Source organism: Tinamus guttatus, unplaced genomic scaffold, assembly GCF_059628265.1.
Source record: "Tinamus guttatus ecotype Peru unplaced genomic scaffold, ASM5962826v1 Tinamus_guttatus_pri_ptg000048l, whole genome shotgun sequence".
Classification (NCBI taxonomy): Eukaryota; Metazoa; Chordata; class Aves; order Tinamiformes; family Tinamidae; genus Tinamus; species Tinamus guttatus.
In genome coordinates, this window is record NW_028288582.1 from 14,500,851 (window position 1) to 14,522,773 (window position 21,923).

Here is a 21,923-nt window from a genome sequence, read left to right on the forward strand (position 1 = left end):
TCCACAGACGAAGTCTTCTACTGGGATTATGTTGACCTACTCATTTAAGAAATTGCCAAAAGTAACCAGTTTATCTGTCATCACAACAGTATTTCCTGTGCATAAATTCCAGGTGTGCAAAGCTGTACAATCTGCTGGAATAAACATGGATTAGGAGCCATGAGCTGGTCTGGATGAAGTCACTCCGTCCCACTGCATGTACTAATGACATCGTGCAGCTTGTTTGGGTGTGAGCAAGTTTAGTAGATATTGCCTGATATCGCCTGATATTGTAAAATGCAAATTGCTTTACGAGTGTTTGGTATTGCTAAAAAAAGAAACAGGAAGCGCCAGTCAGTAAATGTCATCACCCAGACGCTTAGATTTCTCATCAACATGGTCAAGTGAGGCAGTGGCTGGTTTAACAACATCCTTCACGGAAAGAAATGTGTGAAATGAAGGCTTTTCTGTCACTCGGAAAAGCAGACTGCATGATGTCAGTGACAGCTCCTCCTTGTGTCTCAGTTCTCCCTCAGCACTTCAGCTGCCGTTTCTGCAGAGTGGTGATGCCAGTGGTCAGAAAACCCTGCCCTAGGGATTTTTGTAGGGTGATCACTCATCTCCTGAGTTCTTCTGGGCAGTGTTCTTGAGCAGTGAGCTGGGTGAAAGCCATGGAAACCTGTCAATGCCTCTCTAGCCAGTAGCATGGCAGTTGCTGGCACTACGTGCTGCCAAATAGATGTTTCTGCCTCGTTAGCAGTGCAAGTCCAAATCTACTTCCAGGAGGCCTCCCCAGGTCCTGATGATGCTGCCGTTGACCCTGGTGCTAACTGGTATTTCCAGGGGAAGCCCTGGGGCTCTCCTCTGTGGGACGTGCCTCCTACACGGGCGCTCCCTGCGGCACTGCCTGCTCCCCAAGCAAGACCAAAGGTCTTTCCTGCAGCCTGTGGGAGTTTCCTCACAGAAAGTGCCTGTGTTGCCTCTGCTGCGAATGATCTGGAGACAGCCTGAGCAGGGGCTGAGGACTGACTGGGGACAACAGCGGTTGGAAGGGGCAGGTGTGGGGGAACTGAGCTGGTGGCAGTTTGGAAGGGAGAGGTTTCATGGGAAACAGCTCCCGGAAAGACACACGTGTCTTCCAGAGGCCCCCAAGAGGGGAAACCATCAGGGTTTTACAACAAGGCCGCTCGTTCAGTAACAAACGAAGACCCGCTGCTCACCGACACTTCCCAACACGCGAAAAACGCCCGACACGCCCCGAGGCACCAAACCCAAACCTAAGATGGACCCTAGGTGGCTTCGCTTTCTCTTTCCTGCCCCATTCCAGCATGGCGGCGCGCTTCCCGCACCCGAGCCGCTTCCCTTGCCCTTTCTCAAAATGGCAGCCTCCGGCTTCAGCCTGCGGGCGGGGCGGGCTCGTTCCCCGTAATAAACGGCGGCGCAGCGCCCAGCGCGCCGTCCCTGCCAGGTGACGGCCAGGTGGGGCGGTCCCGGGGCAGGGGGTGGCGGCAGCAGCGGCGGCGCCGCCGGGCGGGGAGCAGAGCGGAACGGCGGCGATGGCGCGCGCGGCCTCGGCTCCGCTCTGGGGCTGCCTCCTCCTGCTCGGCTGCCGCTGGGGCCCGGGGTCCCGCGGCAGCGCCGCGGCCGCCGTCCCGCGCCCCTCGGCCGCCTACGCGCTGGACGATGCCGGCGGGCTGGGCAGGCGCTTCGACGGCATCGGCGCCGTGAGCGGCGGCGGGGTGAGCGGCGCCTGCGGGTCGGGGGAAAACGGGGCAGGGCGGCCAGGTGCGACCGTGGTGGCATCGGCGGGGCCTGGGACCCCGCGAGGGAGTCCGGGCGGGAGCCGGGACGGGGCCCTCGAGTGCGAGCAGAGCTCTGGGTGCTGCCCTTGTTGCTGTGCGTATAGGTACGTGCGAACGCCTGGAGTGACGACCTGCGCTTGCTTATAAGCGTTTGGGTTTTCATGTTTTCTTCTTTTCATTTTAGGCCACTTCTAGGCTGCTGGTGAACTACCAAGAACCTTATCGCACCCAGATTTTAGATTATCTGTTCAAGGTAATGTTTGTTTTGCTGCTCTAGTAGTCTTGGTCTGTGCAGAGTTTCTTACTCTGATGGTGGGACAAGGCACTTGAGAATGAATGAGACAAACTGCTTTGGAAACCGTTGCTTTGATAGTGATTTTTGACTTGACATTTGGACATTGTGGAAAAGCAGGTGAAAGAAATACACTGTGCCATTGCCTGCAGGTTATAGAGCAGCTTTTCAGCTGCAGGGTGGTGTGGTCACGTAGGACCGGTGATCATGATCATGAGCTGTGGATCTATCAGCTTTAGTCTGGTCAGTAGTTCACCCCTTGGGCTGGTAAAGGTCACTTAGCTACTAATCTTGTAAACAGCTGTGAAACACAAGTCTGATATATGTTAAATACTTTTTTCAGTATTAGTTTCTTATACTGTTGTGTTTAACATGCATGCATTTGCAATGTAAATATTTTAGCCTTTTTTATTCTTTCTCCAGAAGAACAAGTTTTTCTACCTCTTTGCAGAGTTTTCCCTGGTGTAGGAAGTGCTGTATACAAACAGCAAGAGTAGCTAGTGGCCTGGTATGATTCCCTTTCTGAAGACAGAGAGGAGTTACCTGCTTTAAGAATGTCGGTTGCCTACATCAAATATCTAATAGGTATTATGATGGAACTTAATTGTGCTGAAGTAGTTTTGATCAGAACCTGAAGTGTTTTGCTGTTGGTTTAGATAATCAAGCATACTTTTTCAAATTAGTACAAAGATTCCTCTTATTCCTACTTTCAGCATATCTTGATTATCTGTCTGGGGTTAATCAGTTAGCATTAAATTCTTTTTTGTCTAAAATTTCTTTTTTGTGTTTCTTTTTTCAGGTCATAACAGTTGTGTGAAGTGGGTCTTTAGGACCATAAACAATGTTGACTTGTTGGACTGCAAAGACTTGTGTAATGTGAAAACTGTTGCCTAGACTCCCTGTTTCAATAGGATTTCAGTAGTTCCAACCTGGTCTCTAGTATAAGTGCAGTACTTTAGGGGACATATTGGTTTGTAAGCTGCTTTAGTTGCAAAGTGTAACTTGTGGAGTTACCCAAGTTAATATAAAATAAGATTATTGCAGTGAACAGTAATGGCTTGTCTTGGTTTTGATGCTATAAATTGCTCTGTTGAAAGAGGATGTCATGTCACTTTTAAATAGCCATAATCCACAGGACTGGAGGGAAGTCATTTACTGTGTGGTTTAAAAAATGGATTGTAAAGATGTTGCATATGAGAGGGGAGCAATAAATGTATTTTAGGAGACAGAAGTGTGTTACAAATCTAGGTTTTCTGAAGGAATCAATAGGCACTTGGTCCAATAAGATGTAGCAGAGAGGTCTTGAGAGTTTTTAGACACGTTCCTTTACCAAAACCTCTTGAAGTATTATGAGATACACAGGAGGAAGCTTTGCTTCGTTCTTTGTGTCTTGTAATCTGTCAGTTAACTTTTGTTTCCTTTGGGAGAGAAATTTCACATATTGTACTTGTACCTGTATGTTAAAAACAAACGCTGGTGAATTTATGTCAATTTCAGTATTGTACACTTCTTTATAGTTGTCAATATAGGAATCTGTTTCTCTCTTCTTTCTTCTCTAGCCAAATTTTGGTGCTGCTTTACATATCCTGAAAGTAGAGATTGGAGGTGATGGACAATCGACAGGTATGGATTCTGTGGGAGCAGAGTTTAACATCTCATTCCACTGATGTAGTAAACAATGCCTTTAGTTTAATCTCCTGGTCCTGTACACTTCACTTTAGCAGAAGTATAGTGATATGCCCTATAGTATGCTTGGAATTGCACAGAAATGCCAGAAATAATGTGTTAGTGCGTAGAACAGAAATTCATACTCTGGAGACTTTTTGCTCCGTAACTATGGTTAAAGGTTGTGTCCTGGAGCAAAATGAGATATTTTTACTCCTCTTTTTTCCTCACTCCCTACATCAGGGAAGCTCAAATAGCATTGATAATTGCTGAAAATTTCCCAAGCAATATAAGCTGTGCAAAATCTGTTTAGGGCGAGGTAGTTTGTCACTCAAAAATGTAAATATCTAAAACTAGATGATTAGAAGCAATTGCATTTCTTCTAATTAATGAGCCACTCCTTTGTGGTGCTGACTGATGATATACACTGTTTTTCTTGGCTCCAGTTTAGAATGCAAATATACTCATTTAATTTGCCTAACCTTCTATATTTTCATGCAGAGTAAACAGTGATGCATGGTTAGTAACAACTTGTCTCTTTGTGATGGAAAGCTGAGAAGCAATATCTAGAGTACTGTTCATAATCCCTCCCTTTCTCCTCCTCTAGAATCTCCTTTCTAGAGAATCAACATAAAGCAGACTTGGTTAGTAAATAGAAAATATAGCATTTTTTAGGACTTTTTTTTTTAAACTGGATCTGTCTAGTTATGTATTTTTCAATTACTATGAACATTTTCTAAAACTAAAAAAGTATAACATTGTTTAAGAACTTAGTACTCAGTCAAAAAATTCTGGTCAGAGGAAAATGAAATTTTATTTACGCATGCACCATCCTTGTCAAACTTTTTCTGCTAGCTGAGGGGGATGTTAAGTATGTGTCATGACTTTCTAGCTTTTAGAAGGAGAACAGATGTTAGGAAGCATCTGCCTTGTCATGCTCAACTTCAGATCTTGTTTTGACTTCAGCATTGTGATCAGGAGTCTGGATTTGGAACTTACTGGTTGTTTAATGTCTGACAAATAGAGATTGCAAATAATCAAGCGTAGTTAAAACAAAAATAAAGCAAGAGTCCTATTTTATGTGATGAAATTACATTGTTGTAATTTCACAACAGTGTCCTTTCAGCAGTCTTCATAAAATTCATACTCTGGTTATTTGCAACCTTTAGGCACCTGGTTTAGCATGAATAATTGTTGCAGTTGTGTGCACAGGTATTAAGTGACTTTTATGTATAGGGACTAACTTCCCATGAAAAACCACTGCACTTTTCTAGTTTGTTTACCTCTTCTCTAATAAATTCATTGCATAGCCCTTAAATCCAAAGGCTCTTCCTGCAGTCACAGAAAACCACAGAAATGATAAATGAGATTGTTAGCTATAAAAATTCAGTTTCTTGTCACAGCAAAACTTCAGTTCTCTTTTTTCTTCTGGGCTTGTCTTTCACAGAGAGAACAAACTGTAGACAGATTTCATCTGTTTATTTTAGATACAATTGATGCTTTTATTTGCTATGTGTATTTTTTTAACTCCTGATCCTAATACTGTAGCTTTCATAGTGGTTGTAGCTTTCATAATGTTTTTTTGGATGAAGATAATAATGAACATAGATTATATGGCAAAGGTAAATTCCTTAAAAAAAAAAAAAAAAAAAAAAAAAAACATAAACCGAAAAACACAATTCTTACAGTTGTGTTGTACTTCATCTAAAAATGAAGGGTAATGTTTCTTGCCTGTTGCCTCCCAGTATTCTTTTTGGTTTGAGTTACAAGGAATGTGTGAATCATATTGGAGTTATGTGCTTGCATGCTCTAGCAGCGAGCAATGCAGGAAACACGACAATATATAGAAGCTAATGACACAGAAGCTAATTGTGAACTGCCTCTTTCCTTCCTAGATGGTACTGAGCCCTCCCACATGCATTATGAAAATGATGAGAACTACTTCCGGGGCTATGAATGGTGGCTGATGAAAGAGGCTAAAAAGAGGAACCCTGAAATTAAACTGATTGGTAAATTGCTTCAAATAGACTTCTGTGGTGTTTTTTTAATTTTTTTAAAATTAGTCAGTTGCATACCTGATTCAGTTAGCTTATTAGTTTTAATGGACAGATACCCTTATGTTGCAGCAGAACAAGTAGAACTTAAAGTATTTGGTCAGCTTGCTTTTGTTTTGTTTAAAGATAGTCTGTTTAGCATAACATCCTGTGGCACTCTAATTACATGCTTCTACTAAGTGACATTAATGCTTAGGCTTTATCACACAAATAAAGCAATCAGCATAAAATGATATGTCACAAAAGCTGCATTTCTGAATAATAATAAATAATGTCTAAAATAGTTTTGGAAGGTGGGGGAGAGACAGTAAAATAAACTTACAGAAAAGATGTAGCATAAACATAACTGTATAAATACGTTTATATGTTTTTATTACAAATCTATGACCTTGCTCCTCCCATCCCACATCTTGTTGGATTTGTTTGTATTTTGTTCTTACCTGAGTTCTGAGAGGACCTTCCTCTCTGCCCGAGTTGTGCATGTCATGTAAAATAAAGTACGGAACATGAAAGAAGGGGAGCAGTTTTTTCCTCTTACTACAAAAAGTGTTCAGTAATGAGCCTGAATATAACTCAGCTGGTTTACAGTGAGATGCCAGATGGCATGTACTTTCCTTCTGAAAAAGGAAGTGAGATCTTTCTCACAGGTCATGATAGATCTCAGTTCTAATGAATCTCAGGCACAAATGTCAGCACTTGCTCCCATTGCTGATTTAAACATTTTTTTTTTTGTTTGTCCATCTATAACTTTGAACTATTTGTCCCAAGCTAAAGGCTGGGCTTTTCAATGTGCTGAAGTTGTCAGTCAAATTCTAGTAAACTCTTCTCATAAATTCTAAAGTTAGCTGATGGATCAGATGTGCTGGGATACTTGCATTTGTCTTAGCTTTTAAGGCAATAAAATTCACCTTCAAATTTAAATACAAGTGTTCCATGCTATTGCTAATGCCTTCGTGCTTCCCTTTTGTATGTGTTAATAGTGGTTGCAGAATTTACTGTAACCTTAAGTAAGTGCTTTGGTGATAGCAAGCCCTAATTCAAGATGCTCAGCCATGTAAATGTTGATGTTTTATATAATTAAGAGAAGATGCACTGCGTAATTTGATTGTGCCCATCTAAGTTATTTGGTCTTCATCTTAAGATGCTCTAATGCTGATTTTTCCTTATGTAGTTTAGCAACCAGAGAAGAAATAAATGTGCCTTGCAACTTTCTTCTGATTTTCATATAGTTAACTTGATTATTTGTTAAGTGTTTTACTATGAAATGCCAGTATGAATGACTAAGCTGCACAAAAGAATTTGTCCCCATGAAAGCTTTTAATGTATGCACACCTGTAAGTAGTGAAATATCTTGATTGCTTTAGACTCTTAAGAGTTTATTTTCAGGAAATGAAAGGTTGTCATTGGTTGTCTTTGTGAAACTTTTGATCATGTGATTCATCTACATATGCAAATTTCCTGCTTTTGCAAGGATAACTATATTGCCTTATCCCCGAACAAAACTCGCTTTCTGTGTAACTGTGTGTGCTATTCTGGCTTCACCAAATTATTTAAATCATGTGGTATGCAGTTAAACCCATTCCTTAGCAGTTCAGTGTCAGCAATGTTTGAAAAAAGCTCTTCCCAGATAAAGAACCACCATGCTTCTGTCTCCTAACGAGATATGCTGAACAAAAGCATAGCAAGTATGTGAAAAAGATGAAGGTTTCATTGGTACTGGCTGTTGTGCTTTAATTTCTGGATTATCTAATCCCACCCCTTCTAGACAGCAGGTTCTGCTTTATGCAGCAGCAAATCATAACTTCATGCAGGTTTTGCTGGTTGAGTTACTGCAGATAAATACCATTAATCTTACCATTTGAGATTGTTAAGATCCTGGCTTGGAGGAAGCTATTAGTAATCAAAGGAAGGAGGGTTGGTCTGTGAGTGGGTTTGCCTTTGAGCCTATGGTGTCTTAGAGTATCAGCTGAAAGCACTGGAGAATCTGCTAAGGGAAATCTACTGCTCTGCAACATCTAGTAAACTGCTGATCCTCAGAAATGCTTCTTCATGGTACAGATCTTTTCTTCCTTTATGATCAGATCAAACTTCTTTTGAAAGTTATATTCAGAACAGTGCAGTGTTTGGTGTTCAGCATTGATTCCTTGTGTGTAACTTATAAACTGTTAAAACCTTCATTCTTAAAATAAGCTGTTATCTTACAATCGCAAGCTCTTAGGCCTGTTAGAGCTAATACAGCACAACAGAGAGCTTGGACACAGTGAACTATTCTCTAGTAATGCTGAGTTTAGTTTTAAAAAGAAATTTGATTGTAATTAATGTCACAATCATTTTGAGTTAAAGTATGTTTTATTGTATTCCTGTAAGTATATGAACTTGAAGTGCATATGTGCCCCTTCTGTTAGGCAGAGCAATCTACAGCTACTTGGTGAAGCTTAGCAAGTAGTGAAGAACATCTCCTTAATGACCTTATTAATTTGCTGCTTCTGTTTTAACAGGATTACCATGGACATTTCCTGCATGGATAGGGAAGGGTGAGAACTGGCCCTATGACTATCCAGATGTTACTGTTTACTATATTGTTTCCTGGATATTAGGAGCTAAACAGTATCATGATTTGGACATCGATTATATTGGGGTTAGTAATGCAAAATTGCCTGCATAATTTCTTTTTAATTTTTGTTTCCAAGTGCTTGGAGGATTATGGTGGAGTGGGGGAAGGGAAAAGGAGGGAGAACAACTGTGTAATTTCAGGGTGTTTTTGCCTCCCAGTGCAGGTGGAAAGGCAGAGATTGTGTTACTTGACAATTACTTTACCTATTAATGCAGAAACAGTGCAAAATAGCAAGATTCCTGCCTTCCCAGTTCTAGAACAGAGTTGCCCAAGAACTTGAAAATTCTGAAATCTGCTCGAGACACTGGCTTGTCACTTTCTGCTGTGCTTGTTCTGCCTGAGTTTCAGGGATTACCAGCTGACAAGGCAATTTAAGTAACAAATGTGAAGGTCAGCTAACATGACTTCTTTGTATAAAATATGGCCACTGTTTTGCTGAAGGGCAAGCCCATATGTCTTATTCCATTTAACCGTGTTATTTATAGCAGCTTGAGGTTTATGAATTGCAATACAGTGTAATTATTTTATGGCGTTGCAGCACAGTATGCAGGTAGTAATGTCTGAGAAAACTGCCCTAACTTGGATGTGAGAGGAAGGATGCAGACAGTCTGGGAAAAAAGTTGATTAATAGGCTGCGAATCAACTTTTTTCCTTAACTAAGAAAAATCTAGGTGGATAAGTGTCCTCTAAAATCAGTTCTGTGCTTACTAAGTCATTGACTTCAGGCTATTGAATGGTGAAGTGAGAATTGTGTAAGGGCAGAAAAGGTAAAACTCGGAGTGAAGCAATGGTTCTTATCCCTTAAAGAAAATCTCCATACTGTAATGGGGAAGGTATGTGTGATACCTATCTCTGGATTGTGTTTCCCTTGATGCTGCAGACTTACCTCATCTATGTAAATCTTGCACTCTGGGTGAAACACTGATGTTCTTGAAAATCAATTAATTTGGTGGGGGTGAGGGTGCTGATTCAAATTTTCTTGTTGCTGGGCTCTTATCGTAGAAGGTATGGTAAGTTCTGGGTTCCCTGTTGTTACTTGGCACAATATTTGGTCTTTTTAATTCTATATTTCTAAGAAAGATCGAGTTCTGCTTTCATGGATAGTGCTCTGTTAGTGCATGCTATCTGATTTCTTTGTGGGTATAATGTGAAGCACAGAGAAAACAGTCAAGTCTTCAAAGACTCAGAAACCGTTAAAACATTTTAAACCATGTTGTGCTTCTACACTGTAGCCTTTACGGCTCTTCTGACTTGCAGGATGTGCTATGAAATATATAGCATGAGTTGTTATATGATCACCTGAGCTTTTCAATAGATAACTTTCTTTTTCAGAAATAAGCCAAGCATGTTTGCATTTGGGGAAAGCTGTAGAAATATCCTTTTGGTGCCTTCATCCTACAAAGAAACAGCCCTCTAACTTTCTGATCTCCACTGACTTGCGTGTGGTTTTTGGAAGATGCAAGATCCACACTGAGAGTCATTGCCTAGAGATGGCCATGAGGAAACACTGAACTCTAGGCATATTTGAGAGGCAGGCTTTTCACTAGGCTCAACAGCAAACAGGCATCAACATCCCCTTGTAAGAAACTGTCCAAGGGTCTGGGGATCTACATCTCTAGAAGGATGCTTCCAGCTTTTGCTGGTGAATATGAGGCATTGTGCTCAGGTTGTGGTCAAAGGATAAAGTAAGGAGGCTCCTGAGACTGTATTTTTTTGGCCAGAGTATTTGGTGAGAAGAAAATTTGACATTTCAGCTCTTGAACTTTGATCTATTTCAGTAGTCACTCCATAAAAGATGGAAATCCAGAGCAGCAGAATCTGGAAACTATTTTGTGTGTTGGTTTACCTATGCAATGAAGACCATCATCATGTTCAAATAAGAATATAGTCCTGTGTGAATTGGGGAATTAGGAGAAAAAAAACCCACCTAAAACAGTGTCTTTGAATAATCTCTTGAAACTGTAGATAATCATTCAATACCCAGGAGGGCTAGGATGAGTGTATGGCAGCAGGGCCCATTCTGTGGGGCTGCACCTTGAGCTGTGATGTGTCTCCCAGTGACCACCAGCTGTTACTGCACTGCAGTGTGCAACGCTGCTCTCCCTGGGCTCTTGCAGCATTACAGGTTTTTCAGCAAAAAGGCAGACAGTGGATTTTGCAGTCAGATAAACAAGCACCTGTTCTGAGCTTTCATGCAAAATTTTTCTCCGGGAGAGCTAGCAACCAGCTGGGGCCCTCTCCTCTAGCAAGCTCCAGCTGTGGGATTCATTACTGATGGCGTCAGCTTGTGGGTGAAGTCTTTCATTATGTTCTCACACATCCTGTTTTGCTAAATAGCTTTTTACTTTTGCTTTATAGATATGGAATGAAAGGTCATTTAATAGCAAGTATATCAAGGTATGTATATTTTCCATATGTCTCTGAAGTAAATGTGTTATTTGCAGTTTGGCCTATACAAACAGTTAACTTATCTGAGTTTGCCTGGAGTAGGGACCTTAATTGATTGCTGAAAGTACTTCACTTACTGAATTCTTTATTTTTTAGAGTAGTTACAAGTTATGGAGTGCTAACAGGATTTAGATTTCTGGGGTGTGTTAATCTTTTTTTCTCTTCTTCCTCCCCTCCCAATCCAATTTGTACCAACTTGGAGACAATTATGGAATAAGTTAAAGATCTAGAACTTAGAGTTACACTTTAGATAATACCTTTACTGCCATTAAACTCAATGTTCTTGTTATATTATTTGGTTGCCTTTTCTATAAATGTTATGTGTTGTAACTCTGCAGAGATCATCACACCTGGTGCTCAATAACACATATTTCATATATCTAATTTTAAGATATTGCTAACCCTCCCTCTTCCTCCCTCTCCCCCCAGACTTCTGTTTGGGATGTGGATATGTTGTTTTGAAATGGAATTTTAAATATGTTCAGTTCCTTACTGCTGCTTGGAGATTAAGATGCAAATGCATTACCTCTCCTTAAAGCAAATTAGCTGAACGAAGCATGTGGAATGATTGCTAATTTTTTTTGTAGAACTCAACATGTATTGGATCCCATCTGCTTATAGTTAATCAACTAGTTGCTATTACAAAGAGGTTTCAGTTCTTGCAGTCGTGCATGCTGAGTGATGTTAGTCACTTGGTTTTGGCAACTTGTCTGCTTATTTTGTCCAATGATTAATTTTAGTAGAACAGTAGAGGAAATTATGTATAACATTTAAACATGGCCCTCCAATTAGAGCAAAAAGTTGAGTATATTTCATGAGGCTGACATTCTGCCTACTTGCGAAAACATAGAATACAGTGTACTTGGTACAAAGAAAAATACCATTTCTCCGGTTGTGTGAGGGGGTTGTGTGTTATTGTTAATATGTTATTGGCCATGTATATTAAACTAATTTACCAGGCTATTGTCAACACAGTGACCTATTTTCCAAGACTTACCTCTTCTGGGACCAAATTCTGTTATCTGTGCTTCATTCCACAGCTCCTTTCATAAAGTTATTTTTTTAGGCTCCCATTTCCTTAGCCTACTTGACCATAAGTGTCTTTTGGATTTGGTTAGCAAAAGTTCAGTGATAAAGCTCTTGAAGGACTTGCAATATCCATTCTGAATAAAACACAGATTTACAGAAGTGTGAGACAGAGAATCTTAGCACCTCTGTCAAAGTGTCTGATTCTTTGGGCATACCCAGTAACAAAACTCTGGATGTGTTCAGATTTGCTTGTAAATTTACTTAAATTCCTGTCTAAACTGATTCAGTGTGTATGCCTAGAATCTTCTTAAAATATGCTATCATAATGTGGGTGCCTGACCTTTTTTTAAGGTTAGCAAAAGAGTTCATAGTGCTATCCCTTTATTAAAAAACAAAACAGAAAATAAGTTTTCTAGTGTTTTTAATTTCTTGTTTTTTTTCCCAGCTTGGGCTATGCAGGTTTCGGGGTTTTTTAGATTGCATTAAAAAATAGCTATAGGATAATGGAGAAATCACTGAGGATACTAATAGTCTCTGAAGGGTAAACCTAATTGTAGGTAAGTTATGGTGATGGTGCAGAGGAGGAATTGTGTGTGCACGTTTGGTGGGAGCGGGCTTCAAGTACAAATCCCATATTATATGTCAAAACCAGGCAGACATGAAAGTACTTGTAAGCAAGCCCAGAATAAGAATGTTAGAAATATGGAAGATAAGTAAATACTTTTTTGAACTGTGATTTTTTTGACTGCATGTTATATTACCTGGAAAGCCTATGAAACTTGGACTGTTTGTAAAAGGAATTATTGAAGAGATTAATTTCACTAATGTATCACTTGATTAATGTATCACTAATCAGCTTTTTAAACTTGTTTCTTGGCTTCCTGTGCACACTGTGCAAATAGGAGTACTCTACTTTGCAGCACAGTCCCATATAATGCTGCTTGGAAGCCTTCTCATCTCTTTGCCTTGGTTCCCTAGTGCGGGCAGAATGAATGTGGAGAACAGTTTGTTTGTGGAAATGCAGCACTGTACTGGTTAGCTTTTCAAGTACTGATTGGGGAATAAGCTTTTAGCTTTAAAGCTAAAACTTTAGTTTAAAAAAATCATCCTAAAACCACCGAGGTATTTACTAAAAAGTGTCACTTTTTCCCCAGTATGTTTTTGGACATATGGCTAGTATATGATATGGCTTTTCATTTAATCTGTTTCTCTTCTTTCTGAGCAATGTGATAGTTCTGTTTGCAGTCAGCCATTTAGAAAAAGACTTACTTAAATGTCTACTGTTATTGCCTGTAATGTTTGAATGAATTATATAATTAGCTTGAATTCTTGTTTATCTTATGGAATTTTTACTTCTAAGAACAGCCAGTTGAATTACTTTGTCCACCAAGGCTCTAGTGCTGTTTCTTATTAAGTTAAAGGAAAACAGAGACACTAAAATTTGAAAAATAAATTTATAAACAACTGAATCATTTCTTTTACAATACTGTCATCTTGGACTAACCCTAAAAAGTAAAGAATATTTTTAAAGACTTGAGAATGGGGTAGGGGAATGTGGGAACCCTTCTGCATATGTTATGGAGTTTATGTGAGTGTCTACAGTTCTGTGTCTTGGACATTATTTTTCTAGGCAGAAGTTCTGCAAGACTAAACTTGTTTTGCTTGAACCATCTCTCTGGTTAGGTTGCTTTCTGACTGTATAACCTATAAATCTTGCTTTATGAGCTTTGGATGTGTAACTTTGTCCTGATCCTGGCTTCTTCAGAGAGCTAATGGTCATCTTCCTCTCTTAACAATCATTCAGTTATTTGAGTATTGTTGTCGTGTCTCTTCTCAATCTTTTGTTCTTAAACACTGGTCTTGACCACCTTTCTTTTTAGGTCATAGGTTATTGAATTTTCTCTTATGTGGGGCCATTAGAAATAATCCAAAAGGTTACTGAAATAGCTGCACAGAGAGACTACAGGCTTCTGCTGAGGTCTTAACTGTGTAAAAAGTCCTTCCTGGTTAATCAGTGTATTATGAATCCTGCCCTGCTTATGCAACCCGCTCTTTAGCTCATCCTTCTCTGAGCAGTAAGATGGTGCTATTTTTCCTTAGGGAACTACTAGAATCCTCAATCATTTCAGCAGAGCTGAAGCAGAGTATCCCTCGCTTTGTACAGAGCAGAGCTACATCTATTAGAACATTTCTGCTGTGCCAAGTCAAAATCACTTACAAATAAATTCCAGGCTATTCTTGTAACTTGTCAGATTCTTCCTTGCTTGAGATCCTGCACAAATTTGAGGGATGTACTTCCCGCCAGTCTTGAAGAAAAATATTAGTGTCATATCTGTCACAAGGTTTTCTGAATCTTCCTTTAGAAATTCTTCCTTTTTAGTGGATTGACCACTGCCACTTGTCTATTTGCAGTACATTGTAAGGTAGGGTATTCAGTCTGGACTTCAGCTACAAAAATATTGTGGGAAACAGCTTCAGAAACCTCAGCTCCCTAGGGTTTTTGTTAGTTAATTTTGTCTCTAAAAATCATTTGTTTTTAGAAGTGTGGTTGTTCCATCTGTACATCTTCTACAATCTCTTTTTGTTCTCCGTCACATCAAACACATGCATAGTGTGTGTGTTTTGTGAGTGTTTTTTGTTTTTGCTTTTTTCCCTAATGCTCTGAATCTTGAGGCCTGTTATCAATGCTTGGACTTTTGCTTTGTGTCACTATTTGAGTTTACATCAAAATAGAAATACTCTTTCTCCTTCACAGTGCTGGAACATTATTAGAAGAAATCATTTAAAGAATTAATTTCTACCAATTTTCAAATGACTAGGAAAAAATCTTCTTTATGTGTCCATGCATACATGTTTGCAAGGGCTTCTCTATTTCAAAACTTCAATTGCATTTTCTTATATGCTTTTGAGGGGGGTGGATCAGGCTTAACTTTTGCTCCGGATCACTTGTGGAGATATGTCTGTCTCCACACTCCAGTCAATGTCATTATTAGGGTAACGTAGCATGATTGACTTTCAGATAAAGCCATATACAATGAATTACTTAAATGCAAAGAATGGAGTCAGTATTTTGAGAGTGACTGAATGCAGTGTTTGTGTTTAGGTATGTGTGGTGTCAGAAATAATCCAAGTCTTTTCTTTGTGTAGTGGTATCTCAGATGATCCTGCCATTTTAAAATAATGCTTATGTTAACAAATTTGTTGTTATGGCTTTCCTTGAAAAATGCTTTTTTCTTATCATTTTTCTCTGAAAACATTTGTTCCCGGTTACTCCTTAAATTGTTTCTTATCTTATATTTCATGTTGTCTCATTGATGAAGGCTGTAGTTTAAGTGGTGTTGTCTATTGCTAAGGTGCTTCGACAGTCTTTGGACAGACTGGGTCTAAGGAACGTTGGCATCATCGCTGCAGATGGAGATTGGAGCATTTCAAAGGAGATGATAGTTGATCCCTATCTTAATGATGCTGTTCAGGTAGTTGGGTAAGTGTGGGAGAAGAGGGGAGGAGTGTTGCACATTGCTTCTTTATTTTTGTAAACAATTCTTCACCTCCATTTTCAGAAATTCTGTATCCTAATTCCATATTTTCTACCTAAACATCATTTGTGATCATAACATTAGTGGTGACTGACTTTCCTGCTCTCCCCTCTCCTTTCTGTTCAGTGCACATACAAAGTTTTTTTACCGATGTTTCATCATTTCTTTCAAGTCTTAAATTCCAGTTCCTCTTTCTATTTTAGCAAATTTTGGGAGACCTTTAGCACATCTCTAGGAGTTGCAGTTCTGGCAAATGGTAACTTGATTCGTGTTCCCTTGTTCCACAATACACTTTGTTATTACCTTTCTTTAGTCAGCTGGCTTGATATCTGTTCTATTATTCTTGCTTTCTTGCCTATCTCTGCTTTCTTAAAAGTACGAAAGCACATTCATAGTGCAAATGAACTAAGCATGTCTACATTTCTTCACTTGTATTTTTGTTATCCTGCATGCCTATCTTCCTGTGATAAGGATGTGGTTGTGATCCCCAGTGTGATGTTTATCCTCATTAAGCTGTAAGGGTGTGTTTTGCACTCGTACTTGTTAAAACAAGTGTACAAAAGGCATTGCAGGTCAGTCAAGCAGAGATTTTTCTTAAGAAACAGCTTTTTTAATGTATCCAGCATATAAACATAATTACCTAAAGGTGCTTGCTTGGAAAATACTAATTACAATGCCAAAGTGCAGCAAGTAATTTCATAAGAAATTATAATCGTTGCATTTATGTAACTTGCCTAGAGTAGGCAAGACTTGCACCTCAGCAATTACAGTGCTTTAGCAACTGTTTTAGTTATGATTTCCGTGCTAATGAAACGTGCATAGTGAAAGCACTGAATGCGTGTGTGCACGGAGAAGCATTCTTCTGAGAAGATGGGCTTAAATGCCATAAGCTCTGTGCTGCCTCAACGTTGTCTTCCATCATTAAGGGGTGTGTGTGTGTGTTTGTGTGTGTATATTTAATTGCCAATGCCTACAGCAGATTATTGGCTAATGAAATGGAAAAGTTGGTGTATATTTAATTGGCAATCTTCAAATCTTGCCATTCCTATTTTAGTTACAATACATTGTGGATACCTTTTAGGGTTTGACTAATGTGGTAAAGAAGCACATATCAGGCATTCACTATTTCTCTTGAGAGAGATTTCTATGAGCATGTGATATGTCTCTCTGCAAGATGGTGGCAGTTATTTATAAAACCTGGCAAGCTGAAAAAAAGTTTGAGTTCATTTTTTTTGGCATGTGATTCTTTCTTGAAAAAGATGGGATTATAATAAACACATAATGCAAGTTCTTAATCCTTTATTTGTTGGACCACTTTAACACGTGGAGTGTTGAATGTGTTCTTCAGTGTTCTGTACTGTGTCACAGGAATAATAGAATAATAACAAATTCCAATGCTTGAAGCGCATTAAAAGGGATAAAAGACTTGAATGCTATAAAGATCAATTAATGGAGATACCAGATGTAGGCTAGTTAGCCTGCAGGCCTCATGACTGCAGTGTCATTAATGAAGTACATGGGTAGGTATTGCTGCTTCCCTTCCGCCCTCCCACCCTGATCATAAGAAATGAAGTTGGACAACTTTTTGTGCAGGAGTTTTGCTATCAGTTAAGAAATTTGGGTTAGCACAAGGACAGCAAAATGAGAATAATGCACCATCTTATCTAATGCTAACTTTAAGATACCAACTGCAATGCTGAGTTCATGTTGACCTAGAAAAAGATAATAGTGGCTCTGCATATGTCCTTCAGTTAGTAAGCTGCTAAAAGTTCACTCTATCTGTACGTCTTAGATATCCTTTATCTACTTGCTTGCCAAATCTGTGACTTTGACCATTTTCCTAATTCGTCTTAAATTCTTGTTACTGTGCTATGTTATGCTTCTTTATTTTGCCTGTAAGATTATCTTCACTTCTGTTTCACATGTCTGTGTCTTGATTTTGTATTTACACAGTATATCTTAATGTTACTCTTCTGGGATGTATCTTAAAACGTCTTCATTAATAATTGGGCCCTGGTTGGACTTTGCTGCCTGCGTTGGTGGGAGACCGTGCCAAAGACGTTGCCAAAGTCTAAGTACACAACATCACAGGTAGTCCTTGTGTTAGAGAATCAGTGAGGCTTGTCAGGCATGATTTGCCATGGTAAATTCATGCTGTTGTTTCCAGTTATCCTGTTGTCCTTTATGTTCATGGTAATGGCTTCTAGGAAACCTTGCTCTATGATGTTCCCAGGGCCTGAGGTTAGTGGCTGGCCTATAGTATCCCGGGTCCTCCCTTCTTGAAGACAGGTGTGATAATTGCTTTTTCCTAGCTATCAAGAACCTCTTTCAATCTTTAAATACTCTAGTCTTGGTCTTTCTGCTGCATTTATAAACCAAATATTACCTTAGTCCAGTTTAAAATGACCAGGGAAATACAGCATAAATATAGTATTGATGTGGTTTTTGGACAAGGATTTTAAGACTTTGAGAAGGAAATCTTGACATTTGAGACTACATCTGCCCAACTGCCACACACAAACTAGTTCAGATTTTGATATGCAGAAAAGATCTTAAAAGTACTGTTTTCTGTAGTTAGTAGTTAATATTGCCTATTGGAGAAGATTACATAGTGTAGAAGTATGCAGAATGTTCCAAGTTACTTGGGGACTTGATGTTAGCTGAATTACAAGTACATAGTGCAGCAGGCAGTGTAGAGGCTTGCTCTTTGTTCTGGGTGGACTTGTGGATTTTAAGAAACTGCCTTTTTTAGGGTCACTTTTATGTAACCCTAGATTTGTCTGAATGATCCTTAAAGCCTTCAAGTGTCTCTTGGGAAATAGCTTGCAGTTTTGAAACTTGAAATGAAATATAGCTGAGTAGTAAGGTGTAAAATATGTGTGTCTGGGTTCTCTTTTTTCCTTTAATTGCATTAGGAAGAAATGGTCTCAGTTGTGTTGCTTCATTGCTAAACTGAAACAGCTGATCAGTTGCGAGAATAGGTGAAATAATCCTATTTTATTCTTAATTAAATGTTTGTTTTGCTTTTATAAAGACTACATGATACTTAATTGTCCTTGCTTGTAGCTTAGCTGTTAGCATTGCAATGTCTAAATGGCTGATCTGCACATAGACTGTCTTGCATGACATGGGATACGCTTTGCCTTCGTTTAACTTCATCTGTAGTTTTTTGTGGGGAGGAGAACCTAATATTTTTCATTTTTCCTTTTGCTATGCATGTACTTTGGGGTTTGCTATGGTAGATGGATAACTTGTCCTTCCTGGAAGTCTCTTGTGCTTGACAGTTTGCCTTTTGTTTGGTGTAAGGGTTTTTGTTGGAGTTGATGGGGAGGAAAAAAGTTGGAATGTGTTGAAGTCGAAATTGGTGTCGAAGGAGATACTGCCTTCTGCAATAATAAATATTTGAAACTTTTTTTTTCTCCCGTCTCTGTTCTTTCCTCTTTTAAAGCTGTTAAGATACACGCTGGATAAGCATGGTCTGCAGCAGGTGAGGATCGTAGCCAGCGATAGACTGTGGGAGCCCATTTCCTTTGCCTTGCTGCTTGACCCTGAGCTCCACCGCGTGGTCGATGTCATTGGGTAGGGGGCTCTCGTTTTCTTTCTTGGTGGCTTGTTCTCAGTTTGTCTTTATTTGCTTATTTATAAATAGCTTTACCTCTCTGTTTTAATATGCAACCAAAAGTCTTACATTACAATCTTTCTTACTAACTCACAGCAGGTCGCATTGGCTTTTTTCCTGGTGGTGACTTGGACCCTGTAGTCACAAATCTCCCATCATGGACAAGAATCCTGTTGGCTGCACTTTTGATTAATTTGTTTTTAAACTAAGCTAATGTCTTGTTTCTTAGTTCCTATTTTGTTGTGGTGGGAGAAGTATGTTTGGACAATAGGCAGCAACAAGCTGACTTGTTTTTTCTGGATTTCGCCAGATAATGGTAATATTTGGCAAAGTAGTAAACTAATTTTGAGGTTGAATATTGATTTATCTGCTGAACAGAAATGAGTAAGACCTGCTAGTTATTCATTTATTCACAATAATTCTGAATTATTAAGATGCTTAAACTTGCCTAATCTAATCAGATGCTTCAAACATATCTGTTTCTGCTTCATCCAGAGTTACCTTTTCTAGTCGTCTTGGCATATCTGACCCATGGTCGGTATATAAAAGTTTCACCTCCAAACACAGGCCATCTGGGGCTTTTAAGATCGTGTACAACATGTGCACGCGCACATACACGTACACAAAAAGAAACAAAAACCCTATTTTGTCCCTGAAGAACATTCTGAACAACAAAAGTATCCTAACACCTCCTTGCAGGTGGAGACTTGGTCCATGTATAGATCAACAGGTGAAAGTGCTTAGAACAGTCTGGCCAGAGGTAAATCCATGGATGTCTGGAAAGTCCCTGCTGTGATTCAGGTTTAACAGGGAGCTGAAACACTCTGTAGTGGAGAATGAGCTGGTTACTGGGCATTCAGTGGTGCACTTCTCTTCAGGGTTTTCTTTTTCATAGAATCCTTAAGGTTGGAAGGACCTTTAGAGATCTAGTCCAATATATTTTTAACTGCAGAAGTATTTCAAACAGCCAGGAGTTTACATTACTGTACATAAAATCAATTTTGGACTCCATGTCATTGTGATCTGTAAACCCTCATCAGATAAGCTCAATGGGAAATTAGTTTAATGTGGTTTTGGTTTAGCTTTCTGTTATTTTGTGCTATTTGCATCCAGGTTTCATTGTCAAGGTATTGGAAATGAGAATGAGCTCTGAAGAGATGTTGTGAAAATACTAATAAAGGCTTACCCAGTTAGGAATGACCATGGTCAAAGTCCTTTAATATAATATTTGAAAAAAGCTTTTCAGAGCTATTCTGCCTGCATCAATTTTGCCAGTGAAATGAAGTATAAACAAGTATTGTGGTTGTTCTGAACACATTTAAATGACAGTGTAGCTCTTAAACAGTGTTTTCCAGGGATGGACTTGCATCCATCTACAGTAAAAAAAGACATCTACAGTAAAAAAAAAAAAAAAAAAAAAGGAGCAACTCTGGAATTTGCCTTAATGGTAACAGTGTAGACCAATTAGTTCAGTTTTGCTTGTTGTACAGGTAAAGATGAAATTTTTCTTGCTCAAGGTAATGGAGGAAGGAAAAAAAAAACACATTTCTTCTTTCTGCTGCTAATCAAAAGAAAATAGGAAGTGTTTAGAGAGTGACAGTGACATTAGGAGTAGCAGTAAGAGGCAACATTCACTGTTTGTACATAAAAGCACCCCTGTTCTTAATTAGATCTGTTCTGAAGAGATTTTTGGCTGAATGCAAGTGTTATAGAAAACTAGGCCTTTTGGAGAAATTGGTCAGAGCTAAATTATGCCCAAGTGAACCTCCCAAGAAAAGGTGACGTGAAGTGATAGTTTGATGGGCTTATGGAACCTGCAGTAGTGTGCTCTTAGCCCTTTAAAGATCTTGTTCCTGTGTGCCTGTAGGGGATAATAAATGGGAAAGATGGTCATGTGAGTTACCAAAATTAATTGCTGAAAAATGTTGAGAACGAAGCCTTGAGGTTCTTCTGTCTGTAGTGCTATTCTGTAAAGCTCATTGCAATGGTGATATTCTATAGGCTAATCTTATTTCTGTAACCTTGCCATGATGTATTAAAGAAAAACAGTGAAATCCCTGCTTGTTCCTGCCCTGATTTCCCCCTTTTTCCCTTTGGTCCATTGCTATCATCAAAACAGAATCTGTACAAAGGATTTTAGTGCCTCATTGGTACACTGCAGGCAACAGTGCCAAGCAGCATTCACAGCTCAAAAGTACAGTTAAAATTAATATTACTTTAATATATCTATCAAATACAAAACTTTTGCCCAACCTAAAGAACAGTGGATTTTTTTCACATGGGAGTTTTTTGTATAAAAATCTTACTTAAAAGCACTACAAAAAGTATATCTGGTAATTGTTACTATTTTGAAAATATTTTGTTACTCTTGTAACAGGCATTCTGTTGAGGAAGTACTCCAAGACCCATTGAAGTGGAAAACAGTCCTTCTGCAGGCTATCACTAGTATAGTTGTTGGGCTCAAGGCCCAGTCTGGAAGTCAAATCAAACCATTAACCTAGAAAAATACGGTATTTTCTGTGTCCCTGGCTTACAGATTTGTAAGTTTGTTAAATTTCAGGCTAATAGTACAGGAAACTTGTGTGCTTTCATTTCCTGTGCTGTTAGTTTTGGTTTTTGTGTGTGTATTTAGCTTTGCCATGTGTTGTTTGGGGGGAAAATTGTGACCTTGTTCTCTGCAAATTACTTTTTTTTTTTTTTTATTTGACACACAGTGAATCCATGTTGCAGCTAAGGATGCCCAGTGGTCTTCACTTGTAAAAATCTGCATTCTCATGCTAAGGAAAGGCTTGCAAAGAAAATGAGCTTTTTAGTGTCACTTAATTTAGGTTTATGATGTCTTTTAAACTTTTTTAGTCCAACCAAGGTCAGCTTAATTAAAAGGT

General features: G+C 39.1%; 1 protein-coding gene across 2 annotated transcripts in view; it reads left to right on the plus strand.

Annotated features, from left to right (window-relative positions):
- The first annotated feature begins 1,649 nt into the window (after positions 1-1,649).
- Positions 1,650-21,923, plus strand: part of GALC (galactosylceramidase) — a 31,984-nt gene continuing 11,710 nt past the window's right edge. Inside the window, exons 1-7 of one of the 2 annotated variants that reach the window (XM_088539724.1) lie at positions 1,650-1,718; positions 1,966-2,034; positions 3,633-3,696; positions 5,634-5,747; positions 8,291-8,430; positions 10,765-10,803; positions 15,237-15,364. In XM_088539724.1, the coding sequence (XP_088395850.1) occupies positions 5,654-5,747; positions 8,291-8,430; positions 10,765-10,803; positions 15,237-15,364 (401 nt within the window). In that variant the 5' untranslated portion in view covers positions 1,650-1,718; positions 1,966-2,034; positions 3,633-3,696; positions 5,634-5,653. Of the gene's footprint in view, positions 1,719-1,965; positions 2,035-3,632; positions 3,697-5,633; positions 5,748-8,290; positions 8,431-10,764; positions 10,804-15,236; positions 15,365-18,867; positions 18,999-21,923 lie in introns of both variants that reach the window. The other variant, XM_088539723.1, reaches the window with a different exon arrangement.